Here is a 17464-nt window from a genome sequence, read left to right on the forward strand (position 1 = left end):
ATTCTTATCTAAAAATATGTAATAAACCTCACTCAATATTGTGAGGAGTCACAATTTTTAAATGCTATTTTGATATGAAAGTTCTGTTACTTCAAAGCTCTTAAATTTGGACCACAGAACAGTAGTTATCTCAACCTGACAGAACTCCTTCAAAAAATAAAAAGCACCACTGATATTTTACTTTGTATATATTTAAGGTTTCTCAAAAACATATGTACATAAATGTAAATGTAAGTATACCAGGAAGCAAGTAGGTTTAGAAGATATAAATATGTGGTGGTGGGGTGGAGAACATGATTCTGTCCTAGAAAGGGAACTCTACTTGATCAGGTACCAGCTACTACTTCATCAAAATATACCTCGACTGCGAACTGTGGACGGTAAATTTTCCATGTTTTTTGTTTATGGGGATTATCCAATTCGCTTCTTGAAAGATAAAGCCTAGAAAAGAAGAAACCTCGTTTCAGTTGATGACCCTGGCCCCTCTCCTGGCTCCTAGGAAGCCTGCTGAGAACCCACTCCTCCCTTCCATTGCGAACAAAATCTTAATCATCAGTAACAACTTGTCCCTGATTCTTCTCACATTGCCTTCTATGGCAGTAGTGACATTTGACTTTTCATATGGCAATTTATTAATCAGACTAGATGTGAATTAAAATCAAGCAGTAAAATAGTGTCTCTTACATGAGGATAGGGGCATTTTTGACTTATTAACCACTGTGGAGCAAATAAAACTGTTCTCCCTAGTAGTAGGGAAAATTAGGAACCTGTGAAAGTGAGAAAAGTGATCTAATGGGCTGCCTCCAATATGATCGTGGGGTTATAAAGGAAAAAACTGTACCCCTTACCAAGAACTACTCTGGAGGAGCAGCACCAGATAAAGTTCTACCTGAGGGACTTCATCCATGTTATGAGTAAAAGTTTATATACACCCCGGGAAAAATTGTTAAAAATTTTCCATCAAAGCCAAAGTTTCTCTACCCATGAAATATGTGTATTGTAAGTATGTATACCAGATGTTCCATTTATTATTGCCTTACTGGATATGAGGTATGGTGAGATGTTCAGATTTGAAGAAAAGACTAGGGTTGTATATAATGAGAATTATTAATTCATGCCACATACAATCACAACTACTTCAAAACTCATTTCTTTGGATATTTTTCCTTTTTTGTATTGGATGATACATGAGATGTATTGGGGTGATAACCAATACATCTCAAATTCTCAGTGCCAAAGAATACTCCTTAAAGTACTAGAATTCTAGAGACCCTCTAGACTCAGGAATGAGTTTGCAGATAGGGAAGAAGTTTCCTTGGAATAATAGTTATTACTTTTTAAAAAGTGGTTTCCCAATTTAGCCACTAGAAAATCATTTTTAACTGGGATACTAGGATTCTCTTGAAGCTGTCTTCATTGATGCTTATTGTGTCATAAATTTCTGCCACTCTAGATCTACATACCACCTTTAAACTAGCTGAAGCCTTCCTTGAGGATGCCTGACTTTTTGGCATAGAATTTGGTGGATGGTCAGTAAGTTAACATACAGAGAACCTGCTGTAGTCAGTGACTGAGCAGACTCATATTAAACTTGCATGGGAGGGATTTATTACCATACTCAAGATCTGATTAGATTATGTTTTAACTTATGTGACAGTCCTATGGCATGGGCCTTGAGGATCATGCAACAGTGGTTCTTAAGAATAGCCCATGTTTTACATGACCAGATTCAGAGGAAAAAGACAATGAAGAATGGGGGACTTGAGGATTTCTTGGTTTCTGTAAATTGAGCATAGGATTGCCATTATGCCTTACACAGACCTTGGAGATTAAGGGGTATTCAACTGGATTGTATCGGAGCCATACCTGTTATTTTGTATAAAAGATGTGTGGAACCAAAAGAAAAATGGGCAGTTGTCATAGTATTTAGGAAGATCCTAAAATTAAAAAAAATTTTTTAGTATCATTTCTATGAAAAATAAAGGGGTTAAAATTCTGTATTTGTCAAACAACTAGAGCCATTAAATGCATAGCATTTAATAGTCTGTAATCTTTCATGACACAGCAGAGGAGGCTTTAAGAAATGCCTGGTTCTTTCTCTTGCTCTTTCTATCAAAATTTAAGGAAATAGTCAATAGTCTCCTAGTTGACATAGTGTCGACCAGAGACTGATGCCCATTTATGCCCAAAGAGATCGTCCACTTCCACAAGGAACAGCTACATTGATAACTGTCAGTATTTAAATAAGAATACCTACATATTTTGAAAGTGTTTTCATTTCATGGCCCCTAAAAATCACAAAATTAGCAACACTGCCTGGACCAGTACTTCTTGTACTGGTGCTGCTGCTTAGAGACCACTGATTGAGAGAGTTCAGACTGGCTTCAGTAATCAAAGGATGGCCATCCGGTATGACATAACATTTCACTGTGGAACAGATGCTCTCACCACGGGGCAAGCAGGTGGTGAAGGAGGGCACAGGATACAAACTTTAAATTGATCAACCTCGTTAATTGTAGGCAGTTCTGCTTGATGATTTTAATAGAAAAACAACCACTAAGGCCTAGAAATTTGTTATATACAGAATAACACTTGTATACTTTGTGACTGCTCAGGGGAAATTACTCATGGTTTTCAGAGTAAGGACAATGGCAAACATTCTTTTCGTAAGTTAAATATTGGATTAAAATACAATTATCAACTCAAAGGAAAGTCAAATCTCCCTCATTTTAAAGTCTTTATAAATTATGGAGCAGGGACGCCTGGGTGGCTCAGCGGTTGGGCATCTGCCTTTGGCTCAGGGCATGATCCTGGGGTCCTGGGATCAAGTTCTGCATTGAGCTTCTTGCATGGAGCCTGCTTCTCTGCCTGTGCCTCTGCCTCTCTTTCTGTGTCTTTCATGAATAAATAAAATCTTAAAAAAAATTGTGGGAGCATGTGTTTTAAAGATACAAAACAAAAATGTGATCACTGCTATGCAGTAGATATGCCTTGGTTTTTTTCTTATTTGAAAATATGATGTAAGTTGTATAGAATTTAGAAAAAACTGAGCCAAAAACTCTTTACCTGTGTTCTTTTTATAAACTGTTACAGACCTGACCTGTTTTTCTCCCCCTCCCTGGCCAGGGGTTGATATTTCCTATCATATTCCTTGCTGGGAATTGTAGCAAAGGAAATCCTAAATCAGAATCATTCAATAGTCCAGATGAGAATACTGGCATAGGTTCTTTCTTGATTACTCCCCGAAGAAGAGAAAAATTGCACTTTGACATCGTCATACAGAGGTGGGCAGTTGGATAGCTGAATTATTACACTGTCTGTTTCAACATCATGAAATATCTGTGAATAATCACATGGAATTCAGAACTATAACCCTACCCCAGTAGAAGAATAACAGTGAAGTTCAGTCTGCTTATCAAGGCTTCTGGATTTACCAAGTATGCTTGGTTTTCAAGCCCAGTCACTACCCATATAAATAAATGTGAATCATTTCTGTAAAGTTGCAATACTGTTTACACTTTTTTTTTAAAATTTTTTTATTTATTTATGATAGAGAGGCAGAGACATAGGCAGAGGGAGAAGCAGGCTCCATGCACCGGGAGCCCGACGTGGGATTTGATCCTGGGTCTCCAGGATCGCGCCCTGGGCCGAAGGCAGGCGCCAATCCGCTGCGCCACCCAGGGATCCCTGTTTACACTTTTAAAAGGCCAATATTCTTGGAGGTTATGGTAATGCACTGTTGAAAAGTGAAGTATTTGGTTTTCTATTAGAGTTTTAGTAAACATTACCGTTGAATGTGTGTCATTTGATTTTCATATGCTGGGACACAGAGCTCAGTTTTACAGCTGGCATTCACATTTAAGAAGTAATACCTAACTGGTCATGTTTTATCAAAAAGGTGTTTGCTTTTGGGATCATAGGCCTTGTCCATAGCCAACCACTGGATGGAGTGACCAAAGATTGGCCGTTTCTGGAATGAAGGACTTTGAAGCTATACTGAGTATTTCTTTGTTACCGATTTACCCTGGTATAATAATGGCATGCACAATGAGAAAAGTCTGTGCTAGGCCCTGTGTAAAATACAAAAGAAAGTGCAAACTCTGGTATGCTTCAGGGAGCTATTTACATAAACAATTAGTAGAATGGCATAAATTACATGTCTAGCTGGATGATGAAGACTGGTGTGTGTGCTTTGGGGAGGTTAACAGGAAGCATAGAATAAGGTTTCACAGAGGCATGGAAACAGCTGGGCATGGATTTGTATCATGAGCGCTGAAGAGAGCATCCAGTGCAGACAGTGTGGTGTGGGGTAGGGAGAGGAAAAACCAGCAAACACATGAAACAGAAATGAAAGTGTTGTGTTCCAAGGGTCAGAAGGTACTGAATGGACTACTTTGAATGGAATCTGCAGGTCAAATTACTGATGGAAATTCGCTCAGGTCTCAGATCTGATAGGGCTATATCATAAAGGTTCAAGAGCCAGGGAAATAAGTTGTTGAAGCATGTGGTGGTGATGGTGGGGGCATTTCCTAGTGACAAAGTGGCCTGAAAATTTCCACATATAACACTTCTTTAGTGTTTTATAGCTCACAAAGCAACTTCACGTATGTTATCTAATCCTCATAACACTTGAAATTTGATCTTTATTTTACAAATACACAGAGCTGAAGATACTAACCAGCTTTGACTACAGGCACACAGAGTGTCTTCTGCTCTACAGTAAGAGCAGAGAAATACTTGCATATTTTAGGACTCTCCGTACTGTACTGTATGAGAAGAAAGGGAAGGAGGGAGAGCATTGTAGAAATCTGGCAATGAGCAGATGAGCTGCCAGACTAGGCAGTGGCAATGGGAACAGGAAGGAATGGAGAAAGTGAAGAGAGATTCCAAAGGTATAATCAACAGGAATTGGTGACTGACTGGACTGGGGGTGGGGGATGTGGGGGGCGAGGGGCACAGCAAAGAAAGAATCAAAGATACTACTACCTTTTAAGGCCTGAGTGAGAATTCTGGTGTCATTTGCAGAAGCCGAGGAAAAGCTCATTTGACAAATTTGGATCGACAAATGTGGTAGCATTGTGGGAGTAGAGGCTGTCTACCTGCCAGGTGGTGGGTGCTCATAAACGTGTGCAGAGTGGGAGAAAGAAAAAAAAATAGTTTAAAGCAGGGGAATGAATGAGCAAAACCAAGAGTAGAGTATTTGTAGAGATAAGAACAGAAAGTCAGGGATCCCTGGGTGGCGCAGCGGTTTGGCGCCTGCCTTTGGCCCAGGGCGCGATCTGGAGACTCCGGATCGAGTCCCACGTCGGGCTCCCGGTGCATGGAGCCTGCTTCTCCCTCTGCCTGCGTCTCTGCCTCTCTCTCTCTCTCTCTCTCTCTCTCTCTCTCTCTCTCTCTCTCTCTCTCCTCTGTGTGTGTGTGTATGACTATCATAAAATAAATAAAAAAAAAATTAAAAAAAAAAAAACAAAGTCAATCAGGTCTGGGTGAGTGCCTTCAGTTGGGTAAAGGTGAAGGGGTGGTGTTGGAGAAAGAAGAGAGACAAAACCCTGAGAGAGAATTTTGAGAGTTTATATTTCTGAGACCCAGGAAGGTTTCTTATTACTTCAGAAAAGGTGGGTAGTCTAAGGTACTTCTTCAAGTAGAAACAAAAGAAAACAAGACTATCAGGTCCCATTGCTTTGGGCAAAGAAATACATCCCCCTTCTGACCACCCTTGCATTATTTCTCTCAGTGCAGTCCCATAGGACATCTGAGGTAGAATCACTTGGGACATTGCTAACTCTAGATATTTCTGGGCCCCATTCCAGATTTCCTGAATATATTTTTGGGGTACAATCTAGGTATCTGCATCTTTATGAGCTCCTAGGTGATTCATATGCACACTAAAATTTTAGAATCAGTGCCATATTATAAAATAACCAAGAAGAAGACAACATGGCTAAAAATCACCAGATGCATGAATTTAAAATTCGGATAGATTCCTGGGGACATGCTTGGCATGTATGGAAAAGTGACAGGCAAAGCAATACTCTGAACTGAAAATATATTCTGGAAAATGCCCTGAAAAACGATTTTGAATAATGAGTTTGAGCTCTGACTTGCTCAAGGACACCAAGTTGGATGGTAACCAGAAAACAACATGGTCTTTCTTTGTGATGAGTGATGGTTTGGGGAAGTCAACATGCTGATTTGACATTGAGATTTAAAACAAACACTAGGGGAATGTAAGCTGGTGCAGCCACTCTGGAAAACAGTATGGAGGTTTCCTCAAAGAGTTAAAAATAGAGCTACCCTATGACCCAGCAATTGTACTACTAGGGATTTACCCCAAAGATATAAATGTAGTCATCCAAAGGGGCACCTGCACCCCAATGTTTATAGCAGCAACATCCACAATAGGCAAACAATGGAAAGAGCCCAGATGTCCACTGACAGTGAATGGATAAAGAAGATGTGGTATATATATTTATGTATTTATATATGTTTATATATTTATATATATAATGGACTACTGAGCCATCCACAAATGAGATCTTGCCATTTACAATGATGTGGATGGAACTAGAGGTCATTATGCTAAGTGGAATAAGTCAATCAGAGAATTATGATCTCGTGGAATTTAAGAAACAAACAGAGGATCATAGGGGAAGAAAGGAAAAAATAATATGAAATCAGAGAGGGAGACAAACCATAAGAGACAATCTATAGGAAACAAACTGAGGGTCGCTGGAGGGGAGGGAGTAGGGGGGATAGGGTAACTGGATGATGGGCATTAAGGAGGGCAGGTGATGTAATGAGCACCAGGTATTACATAAGACTCATGAATCAGTGATCTCTACCTCTGAAACCAATAATACATTATATGTTTAATTGAATTTAAGTAAAATTTTAAAAATACCAGAATTTTCAGGTTACATGCTGTTACCTGACAGTTTTTAGAAGAACAGAAAAAGATGATCTTGTGCTGCATTATTACTTGTACATTTAGATCATTTCCATTGCCTTTTCCAACACCTGAAGAAAATAAAGTTAGGCTAGTTAGAGCAAAGACCAAATGTATCACCAATTAACATTATGGATTAAAAACAGGAAACTATTCCAGCTAACAGTGTGTCAATAATGAATCATTTAGGTCTTGCTTGGATTCCATCTTCAAAAGACAAAGCTTTGAGCCCAACTTTGTCTCCTAAAGCACAACTTATAAGGCTAGGGGGCAGAAAAAGACATAGTTCAGCTTCGAAGACTTAGAATCTCATCTCTTCACCTTTATAGAAAAAAAAAAATCAGGGAAGGTAACTTGCAACATTTCCTGCTAATGTGTTATTTGCTTCAGACATCTGATAATGTTTCTCAATAATAAATAGTCTAAATTCCTCTTGCCCTCATCTAACTTCAGTTCCTAGAGCAATCAATCTCTAAGGAAATATTGGACAGCTGTAATCTAAACATTCCTGTGGCATTCAGGATACATCTACAGACAAATGGTTTCTTGCTCTTTATTCAATTCAAATGACCCCCTTCTTTTAGTAGTTCCTAAAAGGGCTGGTTTCTCAAGCCTTCAATTAAATTCGTATTGCTTACCTTTTAACCATGCATGTGACAAATATGCACAGAAGTAAAGGTACAGAACTAAAAAGATATTCTAACAAAGTCATATATTAATCATTCTTGATGTTCATGTTTTCATTGTTTTCACTAACACCACATTAGTAATTTGTATTAAGCATCATCTTTTCTCAGAGGAGGGGCAAGACGGTGGAAGACTAGGGTCCCCAAGTCACCTGTCCCCACCAAATTACCTAGATAACCTTCAAATCATCCTGAAAATCTACGAATTCGGCCTGAGATTTAAAGAGAGACCAGCTGGAACGCTACAGTGAGAAGAGTTCGCGCTTCTATCAAGGTAGGAAGACGGGGAAAAAGAAATAAAGACACAAAAGGCCTCCGAGGGGGAGGGGCCCCGCGAGGAGCCGGGCTGAGGCCAGGGCGAGTGTCCCCAGGACAGGAAGGCCCCGTCCCGGAGGAGCAGGAGCTGCACCAACCTTCCCGGGCGGAAAGGGGCTCGCAGGGAGGTGGAGCAGGACCCAGGAGGGCGGGGATGCCCTCGGGCTCCCGGGGACACTAACAGACACCTGCGCCCCGGGGAGTGCACCGAGCTCCCTAAGGGCTGCAGCGCGCACGGCGGGGCCGGAGCAGCTCGGAGGGGCTCGGGCGGCGGCTCCGCGGAGGGGGCTGCGGGGCGGGAGCGCGAATCCCACAGTGCAGGCCCCGGAGCACAGGGCGCCGGGACACAGCCCAGGATCCGGCCTCCCCCGGGACAGGCAGAGGCCGGGAGGGCCCAGGACAGCGAGGACGCTCCTGCCCGGAGCTGAGCAGATCAGCGGCCCCGCCCCGGAGCCTCCAGGCCCTGCAGACCGAGAGCCCCGTAGTTCCTGCGGAGGCTGAATCCAGGCTTCCAGAGCTGCCATAGCCACTGTGGCTGTTCCTCCTGGGGCCTCACGGGGTAAACAACCCCCGCTGAGCCCTGCAGCAGGCAGGGGCAGAGCAGCTCCCCCAAGTGCTAACACCTGAAAATCAGCACAGCAGGCCCCTCCCCCAGAAGACCAGCTGGACGGACCAGTTCCAGGGGAAGTCAAGGGACTTAAAGTCTACAGAATCAGAAGATACTCCCCCGTGGTTTTTGTTTTTTTTTTTTTTTCTTTCTTTTGATTTCTGATTGCTTCCCCCCCCCTTTTTTTCTTTCTTTCGTTTTCTTTCTCTTTTTCTTCTCTTTTTTTTCTTCCTTTTTTCTTTTTTTTTCTCTTTTCTTCCCTTCTTTCTCTCCTCTCTTTTTCTCCTTTTCCCAATACAGCTTGTTTTTGGCCACTCTGCACTGAGCAAAATGACTAGAAGGAAAACCTCACCTCAAAAGAAAGAATCAGAAACAGCCCTCTCTCCCACAGAGTTACAAAATCTGGATTACAATTCAATGTCAGAAAGCCAATTCAGAAGCACTATTATACAGCTACTGGTGGCTCTAGAAAAAAGCATTAAGGACTCACGAGACTTCATGACTGCAGAATTTAGATCCAATCAGGCAGAAATTAAAAATCAATTGAATGAGATGCAATCCAAACTAGAAGTCCTAACGACGAGGGTTAACGAGGTGGAAGAACGAGTGAGTGACATAGAAGACAAGTTGATGGCAAAGAGGGAAGCTGAGGAAAAAAGAGACAAACAATTAAAAGACCATGAAGACAGATTAAGGGAAATAAACGACAGCCTGAGGAAGAAAAACCTACGTTTAATTGGGGTTCCCGAGGGCGCCGAAAGGGACAGAGGGCCAGAATATGTATTGAACAAATCCTAGCTGAAAACTTTCCTAATCTGGGAAGGGAAACAGGCATTCAGATCCAGGAAATAGAGAGATCCCCCCCTTATATCAATAAAAACCGTTCAACACCTCGACATTTAATAGTGAAGCTTGCAAATTCCAAAGATAAAGAGAAGATCCTTAAAGCAGCAAGACAAGAAATCTCTAACTTATATGGGGAGGAGTATTATGTTAACAGCAGACCTCTCCACAGAGACCTGGCAGGATATATTCAGGGTCCTAAATGAGAAGAACATGCAGCCAAGAATACTTTATCCAGCAAGGCTCTCATTCAAAATGGAAGGGGAGATAAAGAGCTTCCAGGACAGGCAGGAACTGAAAGAATATGTGACCTCCAAACCAGCTCTGCAAGAAATTTTAGGGGGGACTCTTAAAATTCCCCTTTAAGAAGAAGTTCAGTGGAACAATCCACAAAAACAAGGACTGAATAGATATCATGATGACACTAAACTCATATCTGTCAATAGTAACTCTGAACGTGAACGGGCTTAATGACCCCATCAAAAGGCGCAGGGTTTCAGACTGGATAAAAAAGCAGGACCCACCTATTTGCTGTCTACAAGAGACTCATTTTAGACAGAAGGACACCTACAACCTGAAAATAAAAGGTTGGAGAACCATTTACCATTCAAATGGTTCTCAAAAGAAAGCAGGGGTAGCCATCCTTATATCAGATAAACTAAAATTTACCCCGAAGACTGTAGTGAGATATGAAGAGGGACACTATCTCATACTTAAAGGATCTATCCAACAAGAGGACTTAACAATCCTCAATATATATGCCCCGAATGTGGGAGCTGCCAAATATTTAAATCAATAACCAAAGTGAAGAAATACTTAGATAATAATACACTTATACTTGGTGACTTCAATCTAGCTCTTTCTACCCGATAGGTCTTCTAAACACAACATCTCCAAAGAAACGAGAGCTTTAAATGATACACTGGACCACATGGATTTCACAGATATCTACAGAACTTTACATCCAAACTCAACTGAATACACATTCTTCTCAAGTGCACATGGAACTTTCTCCAGAATAGACCACATACTGGGTCACAAATCGGGTCTGAACCGATACCAAAAGATTGGGATCGTCCCCTGCATATTCTCAGACCATAACGCCTTGAAATTAGAACTAAATCACAACAAGAAGTTTGGAAGGACCTCAAACACGTGGATGTTAAGGACCATCCTGCTAAAAGATAAAAGGGTCAACCAGGAAATTAAGGAAGAATTAAAAAGATTCATGGAAACTAATGAGAATGAAGATACAACCATTCAAAATCTTTGGGATGTAGCAAAAGCAGTCCTGAGGGGGAAATACATCACAATACAAGCATCCATTCAAAAACTGGAAAGAACTCAAATACAAAAGCTAACCTTGCACCTAAAGGAGCTAGAGAAAAAACAGCAAATAGATCCTACACCCAGCAGAAGAAGAGAGTTAATAAAGATTCGAGCAGAACTCAAAGAAATCGAGACCAGAAGAACTTGGAACAGATCAACAGAACCAGGAGTTGGTTCTTTGAAAGAATTAATAAGATAGATAAACCATTAGCCAGCCTTATTAAAAAGAAGAGAGTGAAGACTCAAATTAATAAAATCATGAATGAGAAAGGAGAGATCACTACCAACACCAAGGAAATACAAACGATTTTAAAAACATATTATGAACAGCTCTACGCCAATAAATTAGGCAATCTAGAAGAAATGGATGCTTTCCTGGAAAGCCACAAACTACCAAAACTGGAACAGGAAGAAATAGAAAACCTGAACAGGCCAATAACCAGGGAGGAAATTGAAGCAGTCATCAAAAACCTCCCAAGACACAAGAGTCCAGGGCCAGATGGCTTCCCAGGGGAATTCTATCAAACGTTTAAAGAAGAAATCATACCTATTCTACTAAAGCTGTTCGGAAAGATAGAAAGAGATGGAGTACTTCCAAACTCGTTCTATGAGGCCAGCATCACCTTAATTCCAAAACCAGACAAAGACCCCACCAAAAAGGAGAATTATAGACCAATATCCCTGATGAAAATGGATGCAAAAATTCTCAACAAGATACTAACCAATAGGATCCAACAGTACATTAAGAAAATTATTCACCATGACCAAGTAGGATATATCCCCGGGACACAAGGCTGGTTCAACACTCGTAAAACAATCAATGTGATTCATCATATCAGCAAGAGAAAAACCAAGAACCATATGATCCTCTCATTAGATGCAGAGAAAGCATTTGACAAAATACAGCATCCATTCCTGATCAAAACTCTTCAGAGTGTAGGGATAGAGGGAACTTTCCTCGACATCTTAAAAGCCATCTATGAAAAGCCCACAGCAAATATCATTCTCAATGGGGAAGCACTGGGAGCCTTTCCCCTAAGATCAGGAACAAGACAGGGATGTCCACTCTCACCACTGCTATTCAACATAGTATTGGAAGTCCTAGCCTCAGCAATCAGACAACAAAAAGACATTAAAGGCATTCAAATTGGCAAAGAAGAAGTCAAACTCTCCCTCTTCACCGATGACATGATACTCTACATAGAAAACCCAAAAGCCTCCACCCCAAGATTGCTAGAACTCATACAGCAATTTGGCAGCATGGCTGGATACAAAATCAATGCCCAGAAATCAATGGCATTTCTATACACTAACAATGAGACTGAAGAAAGAGAAATTAAGGAGTCAATCCCATTTACAACTGCACCCAAAAGCATAAGATACCTAGGAATAAACCTAACCAAAGAGGTAAAGGATCTATACCCTAAAAACTATAGAACACTTCTGAAAGAAATTGAGGAAGACACAAAGAGATGGAAAAATATTCCATGCTCATGGATTGGCAGAATTAATATTGTGAAAATGTCAATGTTACCCAGGGCAATTTACACGTTTAATGCAATCCCTATCAAAATACCATGGACTTTCTTCAGACAGTGAGAACAAATTATTTTAAGATTTGTGTGGCATCAGAAAAGACCCCGAATAGCCAGGAGAATTTTAAAAAAGAAAACCATATCTGGGGGCATCACAATGCCAGATCTCAGGTTGTACTACAAAGCTGTGGTCATCAGGACAGTGTGGTACTGGCACAAACACAGACACATAGATCAATGGAACAGAATAGAGAACCCAGAAGTGGACCCTCAACTCTATGGTCAACTAATATTCGATAAAGGAGGAAAGACTATCCCCTGGAAGAAAGACAGTCTCTTCAATAAATGGTGCTGGGAAAATTGGACATCCACATGCAGAAGAATGAAACTAGACCACTCTCTTGCACCATACACAAAGATAAACTCAACATGGATGAAAGATCTAAATGTGAGACAAGATTCCATCAAAATCCTAGAGGAGAACACAGGCAACACCCTTTTTGAACTCAGCCCCAGTAACTTCTTGCAAGATACATCCATGAAGGCAAAAGAAACAAAAGCAAAATGAATTATTGGGACTTCATCAAGATAAGAAGCTTTTGCACAGCAAAGGATACAGTCAACAAAACTCAAAGACAACCTACAGAATGGGAGAAGATATTTGCAAATGACGTATCAGATAAAGGGCTAGTTTCCAAATCTATAAAGAACTTCTTAAACTCAACACCAAAGAAACAAACAATCCAATCATGAAATGGGCAAAAGACATGAAGAGAAATCTCACAGAGGAAGACATAGACATGGCCAACATGCACATGAGAAAATGCTCTGCATCACTTGCCATCAGGGAAATACAAATCAAAACCACAATGAGATACCACCTCACACCAGTGAGAATGGGGAACATTAACAAGGCAGGAAACAACAAATGTTGGAGAGGATGCGGAGAAAAGGGAACCCTCTTACACTGTTGGTGGGAATGTGAACTGGTGCAGCCACTCTGGAAAACTGTGTGGAGGTTCCTCAAAGAGTTAAAAATAGACCTGCCCTACGACCCAGCAATTGCACTGTTGGGGATTTACCCCAAAGATTCAGATGCAATGAAACGCCGGGACACCTGCACCCCGATGTTTCTAGCAGCCATGTCCACAATAGCCAAACTGTGGAAGGAGCCTCGGTGCCCATCGAAAGATGAATGGATAAAGAAGATGTGGTTTATGTATACAATGGAATATTACTCAGCCATTAGAAATGACAGATACCCACCATTTGCTTCAACGTGGATGGAACTGGAGGGTATTATGCTGAGTGAAGTAAGTCAATCGGAGAAGGACAAACAGTGTATGTTCTCATTCATTTGGGGAATATGAATAATAGTGAAAGGGAATATAAGGGAAGGGAGAAGAAATGTGTGGGAAATATCAGAAAGGGAGACAGAACATAAAGACTCCTAACTCTGGGAAATGAACTAGGGGTGGTGGAAGGGGAGGAGGGCGGGGGGTGGGGGTGAATGGGTGACGGGCACTGAGGGGGACACTTGAGGGATGAGCACTGGGTGTTATTCTGTATGTTGGCAAATTGAACACCAATAAAAAATAAATTTATTATATAAAAAAAGCATCATCATTTCTTAGCCTTACTTCTTCCGTCTCATTCCAGTTGCAGAACTCCTTTCCACTGATATCTTCTTGGAATCAGTGAAATGTACAACTAAATTAATTCAAATACTTATCACATGACAGGAAAGGGCAGTGATTTATAAGCTTAGTACTCACATTTAAAACTTTTATTTTTTTTTTAAATAGAGCATTTATTGATGGAATAACAAAAGTGCTTTTCTTAAATATTCTTCAAAATACATTTGTACAACTTACAATAATATATCCAAAATAACTGTATATACAAAACATTACCTAGTTTTAATGTATGTGCTTTTTTCCCCAAAAATTACAAAGTAACTTCTTTTTTATTTTTTATTTTTTTGGCAAAGTTCAACCTTAACAGAGGTGACAATTTTAAAGGTTGGTTTAAGAAAATAGAACCTGAGGGAAATTGACACGCAAGAGTCAATGACAAGCAAGAGATTTGGAGGAATATTTTTAGTTTGTTAAATAAAAATGTGTTTTAGAGTGGTATTTTTCACATTACAAAAATAAACCAAAATGAAGAAAAGGTCACTGTAAAATGATGGAAAAAGGATCTGTAGACTTGCTCTTAGTATTTCAAATAGCCAACAATGCATGTCAAAAAATGAATGCAAGATCACAACAGTCTTGTATTTACTTTGTATTTGGAGAAGATACTGAAATAAGTGGCCACATTCTGTTTTCTTTTAATTGCTATTAATATGGTTGATCTGATTGGCTCTTCGATGAATTTCATCCAAGAAGTTCTCCAGTTGTTCTATTAGCATTCGTTTTTTAAACCTTGATGCTTCTTTAATGACATTTTGTAAAAATATTAGTCTTGTTTGTAAACTGCCTTGCACATGCTTCAGTAACGTGAAGATCCTTTCATATTTTCTTCCTGGCTTTCGGATCTCTTTCATTATTTGTGCTTTTAGTTCAGTGTTGACCTCCTCATGGCTTCTGCAATGCATCAATTTCTTTCCTTTGTTCAGTGAAGATGCTGGTAGATTCTCTTCAGGACACTGTTCTTTATCTCTTGGTTCCTCATGATTTTCTAAAAATCCACCAACAGTGAGGTCATTAGCTCCTAAATGGTCATGACCAAGAGCCTCTGTATGATTGGTTGGTCGTTCCAGTAAATTGGCTGGAGAAGTTGAAAATTCAGTATCCATAGCATTTGGTGTAATATCTGATGAAAGTTGGTCTGCAACATGATTTTCAACCACATCATCTATTGTCGAATCATTAGTGGCTTCTGAAACTTTATGAAGAGGAAGGGGTTTAATAAGATCTGGCTGTGCTTGAGTCATAGGTACAGGTGGTCCTTTTCCTCCAATATGATTGTTCACAACTGGATTTTGTTGTCTGCCTCTTAGTAATGGGGACATACAGCGACGTCTTTTAGGGATTCCTTGCATATTTGGTTCTCCAGGTCGTTTATGTTTATTTTGAGGTCCAGCCACAAATTCATCTGCTTCATCTATCATCATACCCTTCTTATCTAGCTTAAAGGGGTTGCCAAATGTATGCAACCTTCGAGGCTGATCAGGATCAAGTTCTCTTAGTGGAGAAGGTACTTGCTTGAGGTATTCCTGGTAATTCCCCATTTGTGCTATAGGAACACTGTGCACTTGATCTTCATCCTGTCCTTTAAGAAATCTGCGGGTGCTCTTCAAAAGATTAGATCTCATTCTTGTTAAGTGATCCAAAAGATTCCGCCTTGGTATGTCATATGCATTTCTAAATGTCTGTGGCTTCAAATCCTTATTAAGCAAAGCGACTTGGAACCCAGTGTATTCTTTCATATTAAGGTCTAGCAGTCTGTGAGGAACATCCTCTGAAATTCCCTGGAGCAACTGTTGAAAATCTTTCCTATAAGCCATTGATAAACCATGTGATCGGCTTCGAACTTTAATTCCAGTTTCCTGTACTACTTTTTTGCCTACAGATCCGATGACTCGATCAGATTCTATTTTAGCCTGTTGACTCAATTTTTTGAGGTATGAAATGACACTGTAACTAAGTCCATATTCCATACTGTCTGCTATTAGGTTAGGTGCTCCCATCATTCTAACAGCTTTCTTCAAAGGCCCAAGATAGTAGGGAGGCATTGTCTTCAAATAACTTTCAAATGACTGTCTCCATTTCAATGTTGGTTTTGCTTTATGTACTTTAAACAAGTCATCTAAAAGGGGAAGGAGGACTGGGTAATTGTAAGGCATCACAAATAAGTTGACACAGTTCAGTGCTGTACTGGCTTTCAAGTAACCAAACGGATGACCAAGTTCACTATATTTTGCACTATTGCTCACATATACCTGCCAACATGTTTGAGGAGATTTCCTTTCCAGGATAAATTGAGTCAGTGGTGAAGGTTCCAACTCATATTTGTCAAAAGGCAATTTGTCAATAACCATTGGTTCACAGTCTGTACAGGAAAACTTCACTACAGGATGAGATGTACGAGGTGGTAGTGTTGGAGAATTCTGATCTGGCCAAAAAGATTCTGGAACAGGCCAATGACCTATAGGAACCCCAGTTTTAGGATTTGGTCTAACATATATGAGTTTGTGACAGCTATGCCAAGGCTGTGATCCAAAAGGTCTTGATATATCTGGCTGCCCATCTTCTACAGGTGAAGGATCTGGTCCTGCTTTTTCAAAGTTTATTACCACCCCACTTTGTACTTTCTGCACCAAGGACTCCAGACACTGATTAAGCATTCTTGGAGAACATACAGAGTACGAGCGGCCGCCTGTCACTTCACACATTGGTGTGATCGCAGAGTCATCTAAAGGCACACCTGTCAACTGTTCTGATTCCACTGACATGGTGCCAGGCAACCGCAACACTAGTGCAAAGAGTCTCTGATCCCAACGAAAAGGTTCCTTGGTCAATTCACTTCCAGGCAAAGGAGAATTAAGAGGTAAATGGAGCTCATCCTGGACTCCACTGGTAGTAGTCAGCTTGCTCCCATCAGTAATAGTAATAATTATTGCTGGCTCCAAGAAAAAAGGGTTTCGTCCCTGCCCATAGTTGTCTATGCCAGTTACTAATCTATTTAGATTTAATAAATCAAAAGCTGTCCTTAGGGATTGGCCAAGAGTCGTAAGTCCTTCGGCCTGAAGGTTCTTCAGTTCATTCATGAACGTTGCGTGGTTTTCCTTCCATCCGGCCTTGATGGCATAGGGCGGCTCTTCGAAAGTGACCAGCATGTACCTGTCTCCGCGGCTCGCAGGGTCCCGGGCGCGGAGCTTCATGAAGGTCTCCACCGCGCCTTTGGCCGTGTCCAGGTAGGTGGTGCCCAGATGGCTGCGCTGGTTCATGGAGGCAGACGTGTCTATCAGGAACAGCAAGATGGGCATAGTGCCGGCCGGGCGCACCGGGGCCCGAGGCGGCGGCGGGCGCGGAGACGGCGGCGGAGACGGCGGCGGCGGCGGCGGCGGCGGCGGCGGCGCGGGGCGGGGAGCGCGGCCCCCGGGGCGAGCGCGCCGCCCGGCCCTGGCCTCCGGCGTTAGGGAGTCCCCGCGCCCGCACTTGCGAGGAAACTCCCCGGCCCCGGCGCCCCCGGCGCT

The 17464-nt window shown here is 41.3% G+C and overlaps 2 protein-coding genes across 2 annotated transcripts in view; both read right to left on the reverse strand.

Moving 5' to 3' along the window:
• Positions 1-308: 308 nt before the first annotated feature.
• LOC129504575 (phosphatidylinositol 3,4,5-trisphosphate 3-phosphatase TPTE2-like) overlaps positions 309-17464 on the reverse strand; it is a 111017-nt gene continuing 93861 nt past the window's right edge. The window contains exons 14-18 of the mRNA XM_055317340.1: positions 6929-7017; positions 3254-3339; positions 2452-2458; positions 1867-1937; positions 309-441 (exon numbers count right to left, since the gene is read on the reverse strand). Of these exons, the coding sequence (XP_055173315.1) occupies positions 327-441; positions 1867-1937; positions 2452-2458; positions 3254-3339; positions 6929-7017 (368 nt within the window). The 3' untranslated portion in view covers positions 309-326. The remainder of the gene's footprint in view (positions 442-1866; positions 1938-2451; positions 2459-3253; positions 3340-6928; positions 7018-17464) is intronic.
• Positions 14533-17312, reverse strand: LOC129504531 (integrator complex subunit 6). Its single transcript, XM_055317254.1, has one exon. It carries the CDS (start codon positions 17252-17254, stop codon positions 14594-14596), a length of 2661 nt encoding a protein of 886 aa, XP_055173229.1. The 5' UTR covers positions 17255-17312; the 3' UTR covers positions 14533-14593.

This window comes from Nyctereutes procyonoides, unplaced genomic scaffold (genome assembly GCF_905146905.1).
Source record: "Nyctereutes procyonoides isolate TBG_1078 unplaced genomic scaffold, NYPRO_anot_genome, whole genome shotgun sequence".
Taxonomy (NCBI): Eukaryota; Metazoa; Chordata; class Mammalia; order Carnivora; family Canidae; genus Nyctereutes; species Nyctereutes procyonoides.